This window comes from Taudactylus pleione, unplaced genomic scaffold (assembly GCF_031769625.1).
Source record: "Taudactylus pleione unplaced genomic scaffold, aTauple2 ptg000637l, whole genome shotgun sequence".
NCBI lineage: Eukaryota > Metazoa > Chordata > Amphibia > Anura > Myobatrachidae > Taudactylus > Taudactylus pleione.
In genome coordinates this window covers 4,703,432-4,721,142 of record NW_028285039.1, presented here as the reverse complement: position 1 = coordinate 4,721,142, position 17,711 = coordinate 4,703,432, and the positions used below count along the sequence as shown (strand labels likewise).

Genomic DNA, 17,711 nt, shown 5'->3' with positions numbered 1-17,711 from the left:
GCGATGCAGTAGAAGCCCATAGGTTTCTATAGGGTAACGTCAGCAAAAGCTGGTGTTACCCTCCACATCTGAGCCCCGGTGGCCACCCAATAGTATATATCGAAAATGTGGTAAAACCCCGAAAACAGGGTTATTTTATTGCATTTTGAATTTAGTACATCCTGGCCTTACTCTTTCTTACTCTATTGCCAACTCTGAATCAAGCCCTTTGTTTGAATCTATTAATCAACACAAAGCATTTAAATAGAGCCAACCAGCAAGCCTGTCAATCACTCTTTGTCTGCTCAGTTAGAGAAGCCCTCTCTTGTAATGTGGTGAACAGTTCAAAGGAGGTGAAAGAAATCAAGACAGCAATATTTAGCCAAATAACTAATTTCATGCAATGAATATGCTTGCTCTTTAAAACCTGCATTGAAATACAGTAGAACTATAACTATAGACTAAAGAAAAAGGGCTGTTTTCACACCACTGGTCTTCAGTACCTCTGATTGATATTGCAGAAACGTGGCAGAAAGTTAAATGCTTTTAGTAGAGTAGCATGGGTATGTTTGCCAGTCCTGATTGGAGACTCATGACAAATTTGACCATGACCTGACCCACTCAATACACATATTTTATGTTGTGTGAAGTTTGGCTTTATTCAGGTAAACCATGTTTCTTTTGGCATATGAAAATAACATACATGACTTGGTACCAGCTTGCGCAGTAGCACAGCTGAGGGGTGATCACATTACTTCTCAGCTCTACCACCATTTTATTTATCAGATGTAAGTAATTTTGTTTAGAATGAATGGCATATGACTCTCTCATGCCCCTACATATTTCATAACCCACTCATGCCCCTTTTTTGGCATCAGAGCCCCCTCATGACCCCTCTAGCTTTAAATAAATTAAGCAAGGGGCAGGGCAGGCAGAGTTTCTCACACATAACCCATACCCTCCTACCCAGCAGCTTTTTCACACATGCCTTCCCTGCTCACCAGCTATTATCATACATGACCCCTGTGCTCACCAGCTATTTTTAGATAACCCCAACTTATCAACATGCCCCCATGCACACCAGCTTATCATACACTTACCCCAGCCCCACCACCGCTCACCAACTTTTATCCAACATGCCCCTCGGCTCAGCAGCTTTTATCAAATATGTACCCCCTCCACACTCAGCAGCTCATGCCAACTACTGACAAACATGCCAACTACTGACAACCCAGGGGACCCCACATTAGTCCCCTGGTTTTACTGCAGTGTTCTGTGGGCAGTCTCACACATGGACCTGGAGCAGCAGCCCGCCCGCAGCTACAGGAGGACCAGGAGATCACACAGCCAGCCTGCCCTGCACTCATGCACTGTATATACCATGTGACTGCACAGTCACATGAACTAATGCAGCAGCATTGGATTTAGCGCAGCCACTGCTGTGCGGAGCCAAGCAACTGAAGGGGCGACACCAGGGCAATAGTGGGCGGCCTGCATGGACAGAGAACAGTCCTCAGTGTCCCCCTGACAGCTGAAGCCCAAAGGCCAATGCTTCCATTGACTCCAGGAGCTACGCCACCAAGTTACGTGACCAAGCCTCAACAGAGCTGTAACTAGACTTTGTGGTGCCCTGTGCCAGAAAGTGCATTGGCGCCCCCATCCCCCCATCAAATAGTGACATAAGATGTGCACCCGAAAAAGGGCCATGGCCTCATGGGGAAGGGCCAGGAAAGAGATAGGGGAGGCCAGGAGATTCTGGGGATAAAAGAAGAGGAAGCTACAAGTGAGGATGATAATAAACAGGAAATTGATAAGCCCCAACAGTACCCCCTAGTATGGCCCTGCTCTCCTGGCAATGATGTGATGACTTTTAGATCCGCTACAGGCTGTGGTCTGTTAATTTGTCTGTTAGACAAATGTTCTGGGACTTTTCTCACTGTAAAGACAGCACTATGGGATCCATTCTCAGAAATAGATATTGCTTATTTGCTGTCCATAATGTGGCAGGAAAGTGGTTTGTTTCTGTATATACTACGTATATTGCATAAGAGGCATTGCGAATATGGATGGTCCATACAAGGTAAGATGGAGGAACATGCAATCCCTCTTTCTTTTGTGGAAACTAAGATCACACATTACAATTTACCCATACTGTAATTAGTAGTTTTCCAGATGTAAGCAAATCTCACAACTATATTTTATAGGCTTGTTACATTGTATGCTTATAAAGATAGGCCATGTGCACAAAACAAGCATCCACAGTTTTAGAGACTTTATTTATGTATAAACAATTTAAACACTTTGCCATAAATTATCTTTGCCTGTCTCTAATCTTCATTTAGCAGCAAATTAAAATAATATAAAAACTCAATGAACAGTTCATACATGTATATTACAAAAAAAAAATACCAAAGTTCATAATCATTTTTTTTGTAGTGACTGTAAGGTGATTGTCTCAGTTTATTGTTTTGACCAAACAAACACATTTCTAGTTTTAATCTGAAACAGTGATTGTGCCATCTGGCCTTTTTATATGAACAGGGTGATCAGAAGAGGTGCCCACTTGCGATAGTGTCACAATGCCCACATCTCTACTGGAACTGATACCAACAAACTACTGATTCTAGACAGACTACACCCTGTAACTGTGTTATACTGTATTGTCCACAATGGATTTCTCAAATACAAACAAGAGGATGAATTTAACTGTAGTGAAAGCCTCCATTTTGACTCACACGTCACACTCTACCCACTGTATGAATAAATTAAGTCAGAGCATTTTGGGATAAGAGTGCAAGTCAAGTTTGTGTTTTCTTGTCAGAGTCTATCCAGTGCTCTTTGCTTTAGAATTATTTCTACAAATCACTCCAAAGTCTTTATTTTATTTTTTTGTTTCAATGCAGTAAGCATTCTTCTTAAATCAAAACATCGGAATACTTATCAAAGAAGCAGTCTTAGTAGTTTTCAGCAAAAGATCTTGTAAAGGTGGCCATTTTGAAATATTTGAAACTTTACTCACATGTCAAAGAAGTGAGGTAATTGGAGGCCTTTTTTATTATTTAGCAGAGACCCAGAAGAAGTGGGTAATATCACAGGGGTACTTTGTGTTTAGTTGTGTTGTATTTTAGGTCAGGCTTTGAGTCCACTTCAATTTGTGGTTTTCAGCAGCAGACAACTCAAAAAATGTGAGCTTTCCTGCTACTTAACTGTCTCAAAACAATTCAGCCTAGTGCCCCAATTAGGTCTTCATCTCCTTAGGAGAGGAGATAACAGTTGTTAATACTGATTCATCCAGGAATGGATGACTGCAGATTAATTTGTTACCTCTTTCCCATTTCGTTCTGTCTCAAGAACTGGATGTTACTGCTACTGTCTGCAAGCTCAGGGTACTGCTCCACCGGAAGAACATAGTACCCCTCATATCCTTGAACTCTTCCTGTGCTTAAAAGTTGCTGTTTTTCGCCCTCAGTCCATAAACGGCTACCTTCCTTACCATCTCGTGCCTTTTGCTGCTCTTTTGCCCAAGCGGCACTCAGTGCTCGCTGGCGTGCTTGGTCAAGAACTCTTGCTCTTTCTTCATCCAGAGTGTCGACAGTCAATCCATAGCGGATATTTAAAATAAGGGATGAATGCTGTAATTCTATGTTTGTAAACCTGCGAGTCCTTCCGTTTATTAGCAGAGTGGGCTGGGAAACTGTAATATTTACTCCACTGTCAAGTGATTTACGACCTGTCGTCAAACCCAAGGTGACTAGGTCACTGTCAGATGAGCCGATTTTCACAAAATAATGTGTGTCCTTTCCTTCTATGTTGTAGTACATTTTCTCCAGATAGTGAGCACTGTTAAGAACCAGAGCAATTTTCCGACTGTCTTCACTGGCAATGCTAGACATTCCTGTTGTCACTTTGCCTTCCTTGATTGCAAACATTATTCCTTTTCCAATTATAGGAACAGTAGTTGCAAACCAGTGTCCCAGTTTTTCTCTTATGTTTGCGTGCAGTCGTTTTACTATCGTCTGACCCTCCAATGCCATAAATGCTTGATTGTGTCTTTCAGTGGTCTGTTGAACACCCGTAATTAGCTGTAAGACAGAAAAATGAATTAGTTGTGGAAAGTTAAAAAGTAATTCAGTGAACCATGGTAGCTAGACTGTACAGATTTCTGAAGGTCATGCAATACTGACTTAATTACATTTTGCCCTTAATTTGGTACAAAAGTTAATCACTTGAAATTAGAAAAGTTATCCAACTATTCGAGAAAGTCTTGTATTAAGCAGCAAATAAGTTCATAAATATAAGATATTTATAAATATGTATGCCAATAATGTTTGCAATTTCTTTCTGTTCTTGGAGTCATTTTAGGACTGGCTGTTTCAATAGTAAGGACTAAGGAAAATATTAGGTCTTAAATGTATTTTGCAAAATTGCGCTCAGCAAAAAATTAATATAAAAGCACATTGATCTAAACAAACAAAAATAGCAAATTAATATGAGCACCTCTCATAACCCAGGACTGGAGCAGTAGCTCACTGCGGTGATGGTGCAGCCAGGGCCGGTGTTACCATTAGGCAGTTTTAGGCAGCTGCCTAAGGGCTCCGGCTCCTGAGGGACGCAGTTGAGGTGACTGAAGTCGCCAGCACAAAAATGAAAGACATCCTTTTGCTAATTAGTACTGATAGCAGAAACGGATTATATAGACAGCTGTTGCACCCGTACTTTAAATCCGCTCTTCTATTCATGTATAACATGCCTGGCTAGTTCAGCATTGCAGACCGGTAGCCGTGTCTGTCCTATTCCCCTCTCCCCCTCTTTGAAAATACACAGGTGACTTGAGGTATTTCTAAACATTTATGGTATATTCAGTCCAAACTACAGTCAGACACGTTTTGGGGCAGCTCACACGTCAGGTGGCGTAGTATTATTACAGAAGTTGCATTATATATTGGATGGATCATAACTTCATGCTCCATCTAATATTCAATATGAATTATGGTGCTGATGCGGTGTTGAATGTTTACCTAGCATATGTTGTGTGAATTTACACTGTGTATACTCAGAATATAAGCATGTGCAAATGCATCTGTGCACAGTCATCTGCACTATGGACCCTTAGGACTAAAGAGGTGGAAGTGTGTGGGGGGAGGGGGGAGGGAAAGGGACAGAGTCGCTAGGCTAAAGCTATGCCTAGGGTGCCAAGAAACCTTCCAACCGGCCCTGGGTGCAGTGGTGAATTTTTACTGGGTGACCTGCAGCCCCTAGGTAAAATCCGCCAATGGCGCAGAAGCTTGTTTATAAAGAGTGCTTTGCCAAAGTTTGTAACTATATATTATAAATAGTATGCAATAAGAGCGACCCACTCTGATAGTGGTGCAGGCACCAGATTTGGCTGCATGAATTTCACAATTTGCTCATGCTGCATTTTGGACAGGAACAAACAGAATGTGACAGGAGCCAGCTACTCTGAAAGGCACGGTGGTAACAGGATAACTTCTAGCAATGGATGAAAATTGTTCAGGTAGGATCTAAAGCCCTAGAGTGCCTCGCCATTTATACAGCCACTCGTTTGTCAAAGAAACATGGTCTAAACATGCACTAAGGGATATCTTTATGCATATAAAGCATTTTTAATTTTTTAATTTGGATTTTTTTTTTTATTAAAAAAAATCAACTATCATTGCAATTAATCAATAAAATAATCAGGGCAGCTCAGCTAAAAATGTCATACTGGCTGAAGCAGAAAGCATTAACTTACCACCTCACTGGGCAAGTCAGAGGGCATATGTACATGTGTGTCTGACTAACCAGATCACACATGCGCAGTAGAACTTAATTAAAAAAAAAAAAAATATATAGAATAAAATATATACAAAAAATGCAAACAAAACAAGAACCCAGCAGTTCTTATTGCAGTGCCTATCTTTTGAGGAACTGTATAGGGCAAAGAACCTGTTTTCTCCAGCGTAACGTTTTTATTGACCTACTGTATAATAAATGAGCCCCTAAAGCTATATACAGTATACCAATTTTATAAACAGTAACATTGACCACCAAATCTACAATGGGTGTACACAGGGCCAGATTCAGACCCGCTCGCGAATGCATAGCGCTCGCAAGCGGGTCGATGGTCGGCCAGTGCGCACATGCAGCGTGCGCAATGCGCGTGCACGAGCCTCGGAGCGAGTGTAAAGTTACGAATTCAGTCTGACTGATTCAGTGCAAGTTGCTAATTGGATTGCAAAATGAATCCTGTGTGCTGTCCCCTGTACCATTTTGTTGCCCTTCTCCCCTGCAGGTGGCCCGGTTTGCTCATCCAAACCCTGATAGTTAATAAATTTTAAAAAAGCTATGAAATTCCATAGACAAAAAACCTTACGGTTTCACATGTCCCATTAAGGCTACTTAGACATGATCTGAAATGTCATACACCTATTGATTTTCTGCCACTCAAACTTCAAAAAGCAATGAAATTATGCCTTAATGGACGTGTTCCTTGCGCGATACAGATATGGTATGCCATCACACCCTGTGGTTAACTGCAGATTCAGCACTCTCACTGAATGAGATTGCTGTCACTCACAAAATGGTGGAGCTGCTAATTCACAGAATTGTGTGCTCATTGGAATACACACATGCAGTCTATGCAACTGGGGTCAAAGCAGAAAATAGAGCTGTGCAGATGGGATAAAAGTGGTGTGGATGGGGGGAGGACACGTGGCAGCGTGGATAGGTGAGACACAAAGGCGTGTAGAGGAGGGAAGCTTAAGCAGTACAGAGGGGGGGGTAGCCAAAGTAGTGTAGATGGGTGGAAAACAGTGGTGCAGATGGGGGGAAACAGAGTGGCACGGTTTGGGGGGACAGCGACATGGATGGGGAAGAGAGTGACATGGACATGGGAAGACAGAGCAGTGCAGATGGATAAAGACAGATTGGTGCAGATAAGGGAATACAGACTAGCACAAATAGGAGAACACACAACAGTAGGGATTGGGGAAGACAGATTAGTGTGGATGGGTATGAAGATAGAGTAGTGTGGGTGGGGGGGACAGAGTGGTGCAGATGGAGGAAGAAAGAGTGCCACAGAGGAAAGGAAGACAGCGGCATGGCTTAGGAGAAGGCAGTGGTGCAGAAGAAAACAGAGTGGCATGACTGCAGGGAGGTGCAGATGGAGAAAGACAGATTAGTGCGGATGAGAGAACACAGACTACCATAGTTCGGAGACCACACAGCAGTAGGGATTGGGGAAGACAGATTGGTGTGGATGGGGAGGAAGACAGAGTGGTGCGGGTGGTGGGGGAGACAGTTGCATGGTTGGGTGACCAGAGTAGTGCAGATGGAGGAAGAAAGAGTGCCACAGATGAGAGAAAGACAGCAGCATGGCTGTGGAGAAGGCACGGATGCAGGGCGGTGCGGCTGGGGATAAACATTGGTGCGGACAAGGAAACACAGACTATCATAGTAGGGAGACCACACAGCAGTAGGGATTGGGAAATATATGTACTTCATATATGGTACCATGTATGATATGGTTAAAATCGAGCGTGGGCATATTTATTTTCTGTTTTGTTTCAAAATTTTGCCTTGTGCTATCATGGCAGCTTTCTATTAAGGCTATAAATGGCCTAGTTGTGTGTGGCTAACAGCCAGCCCCTGTATAGATGTGTCCCTCTGTATCTAGGAGGTGAGTACATTTAACTGTAATGTAATGATGTGCTGGGCATATATGCTAGTGTAGGGACCTGCAGAAAAATGGGGTCCCTTGATGCTGGGCTGCAGGCTGAAATGCTTTGATCAAATCATGACAAAATCCCCTTTGTTTTATTTGCTGCACACACATAAATTTGCAATATATTGTTGTTAGCGCTGATAGCAAAAGTTTTTCTGTTTTGTATACATTTATGGCATTAATATTGCCATGCTGCTGGTACCATGTATGTTATGGGTAAAACTGAGCATGGGCATATTTCTTTTCTGGCTTTGTCTCTAAAGGCCGGCGGATCGTACAACATATTGGGCACATTGGCCAGTGTGTACCCGCTATGTCTCTGACGATGTGGTCAATAACATCACCCATCGGACCTGCATGCACGTCCGATGGGTGATATCATCAGCGGGGGCCATGCCGCCTTCTGTCATGTTGTTGCTCCCAGCATTGGTAAGTGTGTACGCACTTGACGATTCCAGCACCCAGCTGGGACCCGTCGTGTGTGCCGGCCTTTAGAGACATCCTTGCCCTCATAGCAGGTGGCGGCTGTTGAACTTATAAGACGCCACCTGCACACTTTCACAAGAGGGACTTGGTAGTGTTTAGTGGCGGTGGTGGTGGGGGCGGGGCTGGCAGTGTGATAATGACTTGCCTAGGGTGCCAAGATTCCTTGCACCTACCCTGGGCCTAGAGTGTTGTCTCATTGGTTCTGTAGTGAAAGCTGCAAGAACAGATAGCAGAGAGCAGGATAGTCTGTAACCTCTTCTGAGTGGTGGGGCAGTCCCGATTTTGGGTGGTTGTCACGCACTGTCAGGGCTTTGGCCCCAATTTATCAACGATGGTAAACACCAGCGCAATTTTTCGTTTAGTATCACTGTGATACAAAGAATTTACTGGTATTTACCAATAATTACCCCTCCGGCGAGGTCACGCAAAGTCCTCCTCCTCTCCGAGGTCTTCCGCTGGGCTCCTGGCATGTGTGACGGTCCGTATGTGCATGTGCATGACACGGGCATCCGGCAGTGCCTGGAAGGCTTCGTTGAAGCCGGAAAAGCACCGCCGGGTCTCCATTGCCGGCAATGGGTACCACATCGCTCTTGCCATCTAAAAGATGGTGAGATCGATGCTTGACAAACAACAGTAATCTTAGATTATGGCTGTTTGTTAAATACAGAAAGGGCAACATAATCCCTTTAGTGAGTGCTAAAGAGGTTATGCTTCGATGATAAATGAGGGCCACAGTCTGCTACTACAGTCATTACATATGTTCACACTGCAATGTTCATGAAGGGTGAGTAGCACCCACCTGACAGTAGCACAGGCAGCATTACCTGTGCATTGTAAAGGAGCTGAAGGGCACCTAGCACATTTGTAAAATACTAGCCACATCCCATGTTTTCCGGTCATGCCACTCTGGCAGGGTGGAACCCCTATTCTAGAGATTCTGTACTTGCCCGAGGTATGGCTCCAAACAGGGCACTTTGAATTGTCCTTTGTTGTTTCTTATTTTCCACTTGGATTCCCTTTGTTTACTTCAAAAATATGTATTTGAATGGGAAATGTCCACCATGTGTAATGCAAAGGGACATATTCTCCAAAAGGAAAATGTTTAATCCAATCTAATTTGGATCTCTCTTTAGTTCACACAAGGAGAACATATACCATTGCATCACATTATTTTGTAATTAAGGGGCCTATTCAACACTAAAATAACAGTTTTAAGGACATTTTCCTTAATTACCGTTTTTTTTTGTATTCATGAACACACTTAACACAGGAGATATCACTGATATCTCCTGGATAAGTCCGCCTGCGTTAATTTACACGGAAATTAGAAATTAGGATATTCATCAAATTCAGAAAATTATATATTTTCGGAATTTGATGGTGCTGCTCTACGCCACTCTCAGGTGGCGTACAGTGGGTTACACTTACCTGCTGTCAGCTGGGCAGGTCCTCTGCCGGCTCCCTCTGGTCGCTTCTCAGGCTCCGTCTGCTGTTCTGACACTGTGTTCTCTCGGCCAGGCCCGTCAAGAGCCGTGCCGGACCCGGTAAAAAAGGGGGTGTGACCTAATCATGGGAGGTGTGGCAGTGAACCCCCTCATCCCGGCGCATAACCAGTGGGGGGCGTCATCAGCTTGATCGCTCCCCCCACAGGCGTAGGAGACTGCTGTGGCTGCTTCTTAGCAGCCGCGAGCAGTCTCCCAGTGCAGCCCAGCACATAGCAGCGTGTGCTGGGCTGCTGTGATGTAAGAGGGGGGGGAGCGGTGCCGGACCCGGGCCCCCGCCGGGGTTTTCCAGAAAGCCCGGTAATTTGTACCTGCTTCTCCCCCCTCTCGGCGGCCCTGCTCCCGGCAGAACACAGTAAAGTTTCGAAAACAAAAAAGTTTTTTTTTTTCTAAACTTTACTGTGTTCTGCTGGGAGAACACAGTGTCAGAACAGCAGACGGAGCTGGAGGCGGCTACAGCGGCCAGATAAATGGGGGACAGTCAAGCTGGGTTTTCCAGCAAGCCCGGTAGTTTGTACCTGCTTCTCCACCCTCTCGGTGGCCCTGCTCCCAGCAGAACACAGTAAAGTTTTGAAAACAAAAAAGATTTATTTTTTTTCTAAACTTTACTGTGTTCTGCCGGGAGAACACAGTGTCAGAACAGAAGACGGAGCCGGAGGCGGCTGCAGCGGCCAGGTAAGTGGGGGACAGTAAGGCCGGGGGTGGGGGGTTGGGGTCGGACACAGAGTTACCGGAGCTGTAGGCAGTGCTGCACATGTGCTGCTTTTACGGATGTCACACCGCATACACAGCACTGATTACAGCTGCGGTAAGTTAGAGCAGGCAGGGAACAGTATCTATTTCCCGAAAAGCTGTCATCGCAAAAATGACAGCTTTTCAGAATAGATACTTATGCAGAGGAGGAATGATGAATTCCTCTGGTAATTAGGTAGAACTCCATGCGAGTTCTAAAACTAATTACCTCCAGAGAATTTTTACTTATGATGAATAGGCCCCTAAAGGAGAGGACAATATGCAATAATTATCATTCTATTATAGTGGGACAAAGGAAAAGAATATTATTTATATTAGTGGTGAACAAGATTATTACAGTGTTTCAGTTTTTTTTTTTCAAATTTGGTTTTATGTACTTTTTACACAATATCTGTACAATATAATGGGCAGTGGTCATGTGGACCTGTCAACATTACACTGTGACCACTGAGTTGGTCATGTTGCCACTCCAAGAGTTCCAATATTTCTTCTTACCCTAGTACACACTGCCTAGGAGTTACTCCAGTGATTTTAAGTGTGGGCTGGTATTCTCTGTGTCATACTGGAGCAGTGCACTGACCAGACTGGGTTTAATACTGCAATGCCAGGGGGACAACCATCCCTTGTGTAAGTGTGAATAAGTCCTGGCTGATTATTGGTGGTTGAGAAATAAGAAGAGAGTAAGTTTGTAATTTATTTACTAGAGTGGCTTCTTCCATTAATTTCAATGGTCCATTCATTTCAGTGGGATTTCTATATACTAGAATCCTCATTGAAATTAATTGGACATATTCACAAATGCATGCTAATGCATTCAGTGCATATCAATCGGATATACACTGCACTTGAACGGTAATGCCAGTTGTAATCAGCTTTAGAAGTTAAAATAATTAACAATAAGTTTTAAGACCTATACACACTAGACGATTTTTATGAACGATAACGATATTGTTGAACCATATATCGTTCAGTGTGTATGGACTAAACGACCAACGATGCGTGCTCCCACGGGTCGTTAACGATGTTTGCTGTCCTCCGAACATGCAGGTCAATCTGACACTACTGTCAGGAACTGCCTGTTCGGAGATGTGGTAGGATGACGTCACTGAGTGATATCGTTAGCAACATCGTTTAGTGCGTATGCACTATGGGCCTGATTCAGAGCCGCTCGTAAGTGGCAGTACGCTTGTTCCGAGCGATGTTCGCACTTCTGCGCATGCATACGGTTTATAATACGCATGCGCGAACCAGTCAGTGCGGCCGAAAATCGTTTGTTCGCTATATAGCGAATGCCTGCTACTTTGAGTGACAGGATGAGGCGTATGTGGGTGGTAACAGGGGAAGGTGCTTGAAAACGGGGAGTGGAATTAAGAACGCAGGCGTGCTTAAAGGTCAAAACGGGCGTTTTATTGGTGTGCATAATTACAACAGCAGCGTCATTGACCACATCACCTGGTTGTTTTATAGTCAAAACTGCTCGCAATATAGTGGTAGGAAAAACCAACCACAAGAATAGCGAGCAGTTCATACGCTGTTCGATGTACTCGATTAATCTAATAAATAGCGGACATGACGTATGATGCGAGCAGCCAGGGGGCGTATTTTTCAAATAAACGTCCGCAAGTTTTGTTAGCTCGTTCAGACATGGAGGCGTCAACAGACCGCAAAGAGCGAACGGATCATTTGAATAGCCACCCCCTTTTTCTGAGCGAGCGCTAATTGCGTCCGGCTCTGAATCAGGCCCTATGTCTTTGCCCGGGAGTTCAAGGGCAAACACTGACGATATCGGTCATGGAGCATATCGTCTAGTGTCTATGAGCCATTATTCGCCACGGTTTGTGTCCTGCTGTCTCTTCTCTTAAGTAACGTGCCAGGTGCCAGGAGACCCATGATCCATCAGTGAGCAGCAACAAGGCAACAGTTAACAATGATTTTGTCTTACACCTTTCTTGGGAAGTGACCGCGCTACACAACCCATGGCTAATTAAATCTGCCCCCTAGAGTCATAAGTCATTTTCAGCAATTGTAATTTGGTGACAAAGCAAACCATTTTTACACAATGCAAGACAAAAGGTTAACAATAATGTCCTAATATGCAGATTAGTCTTATTTTTTTCCTTAACATGAAAATGGACAAGTGATAACTATGAATGTAAATAAATGCAGGAAAAAATTGACAGTATGGTTGCTGAAACATTTCTGTGTCATAATCACCTTCTATAATCTAAAGGCCAAGCACTGAATTTGCTGCTAGCACTAATGTCCTTTATCACAGAAAAACACACAGCAGATCATAAATATTCTATTTATGCAGTTTTTGTTGGTGTGGAGCTTGTCACAGAGCTGTATCGCTCATATGCCAGCAAAAGGGATGTTTGGCACTAGAATCCGAATACATTATTGTGCCTTGTATGCTTCAGAGCTGTAATAGGCATGCAGTGGCCTGGGGTTTAGGACACAACCAGTTTAGCTCTGATATTTTGTTACTTTGTTAATTAAATGTTTATTGCACATTAATCTATGCAGCTGCTTTTAAGATCCCACAATTGTATTCTGTGACCCTTCATTGTAGACTTATAATGGGTTCCTACTGCTGCTTTAAATAGCTTGCTGTGCACTGCATGTCCTTCAAATAGATTGGGAGTTAGTGAAGCAAATAAATGTGATATTCCACATAAAACGAACCATTTCTCTGTTTCAGATAAACCTAACACTGGTTTTATTGCATATATAAAACATATATGCAGTGCAGTAGCTCTAAGCTATATTTTATTTCAAGTAATAAAATCCCAAAGGAGTATGTTGTTATACTGTAGATGGAACAGATGGCCAGTTACCTTCAAATTTCCCTGTGCCATTGTTAATCAAGAAACAACTCAAGGGTATACACACACAGAGCTAATGATACTGCAATTACCATAACTACCTAGGCAGGCAAAATGCATATTGTGTGTGAGATCATTATAATAAAAGCCCATCTTGAAGTGATACAAGTGGAACTGCAAGATATCACACTGATCTATGGCAATATGGAAGCTGCACCGCTTACCTGTCCATTTTCACATTCTTGACTCTCAGTCAGCTCATATGGGGGTGGCACAAAGTGCAGTTTGGATCTTGGAAAGCCAGGAATGATGTTACTCAATTGAAAACCAAACATCACCAGCCAGCTTTGCACATCTATTGAAAATATATAATTATCACAGTTACTTATTTTGTACATATGCAAGACTGTGATACCATTCAAGGCAAAGATTTCATAATTTATTGTCATGAGACCCCTGTTCCAGATTTAAGTATTGTAAATACATTGTCATATAATACAGTACCACTATATTACAATAGTACAATTATTCTAAAGACTGGATTGCCATACAAGCCATTTAGACACCACCTTCAGCTAAAGTACATCGTTCAGGAGCAGAATAGAAATGATCACTGATGTTGGGATACTGTATATGCCTTTGTGCCCATCTTCTCCAAATAGCTGCCTCACTGCTGTACAGGGCTGACAAGAGATATGTAGGTACAGGTACTAGGGATGTGTGGCCAAATGTGTGTGGGGGGACCATAACTTACTGTGAATACTGGGGCCCTCTGCAGAAGCTGTAAGCCAGTGCACAGGGTGTCCTGCTCCTCTATTCATCAGTCCAGCCAATTTTCCTGCACATACTACAGTATAACTACAGTGACTGCTGGCCAATACTAGAGATGTGAGGTTTGGTTTTTCTGAAATACAAACACACCCAAAACTTAGGAATTGCGAATCGAATTGCAGTTCGAAATCACTTTGGGTTTCCGAGTAGAACTAAGTCCCAGCTTGGGTCTGCTGTCAGTTCGGGACATTTCTAGGAAAATTAAAAACCGAACTCTGGTTTTGGATTGCATGTAAACTGGTCCAAATTACATGATTTTAGCTGTTTTTATCAAATTTTTTATAAATTTTTAAGGAGTCCAAAACCGAGTCCGAACCAAAACACTTGAGGGTGGTTTTGCCGATGGTGCAACACGATGATGAATTAGAACCAAATCCAAATAAAAAGAAACGAAAGGGTTTGCGCACATCTCTAGTCAATACTGTACATCACAATATGTGCCATTGCCGTTCTCAGCAATATTTCTACTGAAATTGCACACAGAGTGGTTGGAATATACTGTCAATGGCTAGTATTTAATTTCTACTGTTCAGTGCTCTCTAATTATACAAGACTGTGGCAACAGTGCCTCTATAGCCTCTATACTAACTGAATTATTAGCACAGTTAGTGAATTGTTTTTGATCATTTTTAGTTTTGCATTTTCATTTAGAAAATTTAAAGCACAAAACATTAAAAAAAGTATTGTCTGCTGCACATTTAAATGATTCCAAATGCATAGGTAGGCATTTTATCACAGTGTACAACACAGTACAGTACATTTAAAATATTATATAATGATTTTGCTTTTCTTTGTAAGCTAGCCAGTGCCATACAGGTGTGCCTAGCCATTTATTACATACATTTTATCATATGACATGGCAGGCACAAAGAACATTTTATAATATATATATTAATAATATCTGCAAAGAAAAAAATCCAAATTTTTATAGTGACGCAACATTACAGGAAAAGTTTTGTCTGATGTGTCTGTGTGTGTGTTATTGTCAGCAGAGCGCTGTCTCATGTCTTATTGCAACATATCATGTTATATTTACCATCATGGCAACTCGTAATTGCTTTAAACTACTCTGGCTTTTTATATTAGAGATTAGTGACCCACTCGCCAACACTCTTTCCCAACCAAGGTCTTATAAGATTGCCTTGTAGATGACATTAGTCATATTTCCTCCTAACGCCAACTGGAAAAGATTTTGCTTTGACGTGACATGCAAAAGGGCCACATACAGTTGTCCATGAGAAAAACAGTCCCCACTTAGGTCAGCTCCTGCCACGTTGTGTCTGTTCCTGTGCTTTATTTATTGTCATGCCAAAGCAGACTCTTCCCAGGAATTGGACTCGTTTATAATTAAAGAATCATTTTTCACATAAATGAAATAGGAACAGTAATAAAAGGGAAAAACTTAAATTATGTATCAGATTACAGGGCTTACATCATTTTTTGCGGGATAATACGTATAAATCTCTACATGGTATAAAGTAAAGTCCATCGATGTGATATAAGTTTAACGGTTTAGGCAGCGTAAGCCAAGAAAGCGCTCAGACGCCGTTTTTTCATTGAATTGCTTTACTAGACTCGGCACTGCTCGGCTCCCTTTTGTCATATATTAGTGTTTCATACACCTAAACCTTCCTCGACAAATGCTCTATAGAATAGTGAAAACTGCATTAAAATTCATCCAGTGGTCCTCTAGATTATCACGGTTTTCTGCAAAACCACCCTCGTGCTTTTGTTTTGGATTTCTTACAAAATTAATAAAAACAGCTAAAATCATGTAATGTGGACCTGTTTTGTTCCTACAGTGTTATTAACAGCAGTACCATTCATTTATAGTCATTTACAGTCAATTATGACCACCTCACAATATTGTTTTCACCAAAATTGGCCAAAGGCTGCAGCGAGCTGGCTGGCTAAACTAAGCGACATAGCAGCGGAACAAACACTGCAATTTAAAAGAATATACAGTAGCACATACATGAAACATAGTGCACTGCAGTGGCAGACAGTGTGGCAGTTTAATAAACTATATAACCCTATAGAATGTTTTCATTAATCAAGAACTAATAGCCAGAAATGAAAAAACCTAGTAGAAAAGATAAATTATTAACTTAAAAATAAAAGAGATGAATCACTTAAAAAAAAAACCAGTGGGGTCCAAGACCTCTGAATCTGGTCTGGTAATAGAAGAAATTGTAAATTTCCTCCTGTTTTCCATTTTCTTCTATTTTTAACACATAGAGAAGCCTGCACAGATAATACAAATCTGTGCAGTGCTTTATGCACACTCACAAAGTCGTAGCTGCTTCAGGGAGGAATTGAAAGTAGGAGAAATCTGACAGAGGGCAAGCCTCGGTTCGACTCGTTACTTCAAAATTCAATTATATCGCATATCCCCGAATCCAAACGGCTCATCTCTACGTTACAGAACAATTTAGGCAGAGCCAGAGACCAATTAGTGTGAATTCTGGCAATAAAATTGGACTCTAAGGGGTTGCGTAGTGTAGTCAGAACAGAGGCATTTCACGACCACTAACATCTCCAATTTTCACTAATTCCCCACAGAGGTGGCCAGTCATTGGCCCAGCCAACTTCACAGGAGAAGAGGGTGGCATATGTGAACAATGCACCTCCCCCTCCCCAAATTTTGGAGTATCCAGTAAATTCCAGCATAGTAGGCAACTATGAAACAGGGTCCCATCTGTGTGGAGTTTGTATGTTGTCCCCATATTGCTATGGTTTCCTATGGGTACTCAAATGTCCCCCAATAGTCCAAAAATTTACTGGTAAGTTAATTGGCTTCTGACAAAGTAATGAACCCTAGTGTATTTGTGCCCATGTGATTGGGAATATAGATTGTAAGTTCCACAGGGGCAGGGAGTAATGCAAATTACCAAATAGTCTTTATAAAGTGCTGTGTAATATGTGTGCGTTATATAAATAACTTCAACTATTAAACAGAAGTCTCCCTGTACACAGTCTTTGTTACAAAATGTCAATATTTTAATCATTGTTTGCATTGCAGTGTGAATGACTTTATATACAATATTATACTGCTAAAGTATGCAGTGACTGCCACCTGTCAGCATATAAGAACAGTAATACAATGCCTAAAAACACACACCATTATCATACAATGCAACACAATTAACAACTACAAATTGGGTGAGAGGAGATGCCAAGAAGAGGTATTAACTTTTATTTACAATATGGCCACAGTTAGCATTGTGGGCTTGATTATGAGGTGGGCGCAGTGTCGATGCTGCACGCTAGCTGCCAATATTTTCAGTCTGCGCATGCATCCTTTTGATACCAAAGTAAATATGATTAAAGACAAAAAGCTGAAACTGTAAAGACCGCAATGCCGGTTAGTTTTCTGCTAAATCACTGGCCATGTCCCTGTGTAATAACTAATAAGTCCACCGAACTACACAGAACAAATTCCACAGCCCAAATCTAATAGGGTGAGAGTTTAGGAAATGTGAGAGAAAACGGTCACGGTTGTAAACTCAGCCAATGTAATAAAGTCACAGAACAGGAAACGCGCAGGTTTTTCAGACTCAAAAAACTCTCAAGACTTTGAACTCTCATCCAAGTGTTTCCTGTACTGAAAAT

At 42.1% G+C, this 17,711-nt stretch overlaps 1 protein-coding gene across 3 annotated transcripts in view; it reads right to left on the bottom strand.

Moving 5' to 3' along the window:
* Positions 1-2,242: 2,242 nt before the first annotated feature.
* Positions 2,243-17,711, bottom strand: part of TENM2 (teneurin transmembrane protein 2) — a 2,186,131-nt gene continuing 2,170,662 nt past the window's right edge. For all 3 annotated transcript variants that reach the window (XM_088454943.1, XM_088454942.1, XM_088454944.1), the window contains 2 exons: positions 13,493-13,623; positions 2,243-4,061 (listed from right to left, as the gene is read on the bottom strand). In XM_088454943.1, coding sequence (XP_088311069.1) covers positions 3,300-4,061; positions 13,493-13,623 — 893 coding nt within the window. In that variant the 3' untranslated portion in view covers positions 2,243-3,299. The remainder of the gene's footprint in view (positions 4,062-13,492; positions 13,624-17,711) is intronic.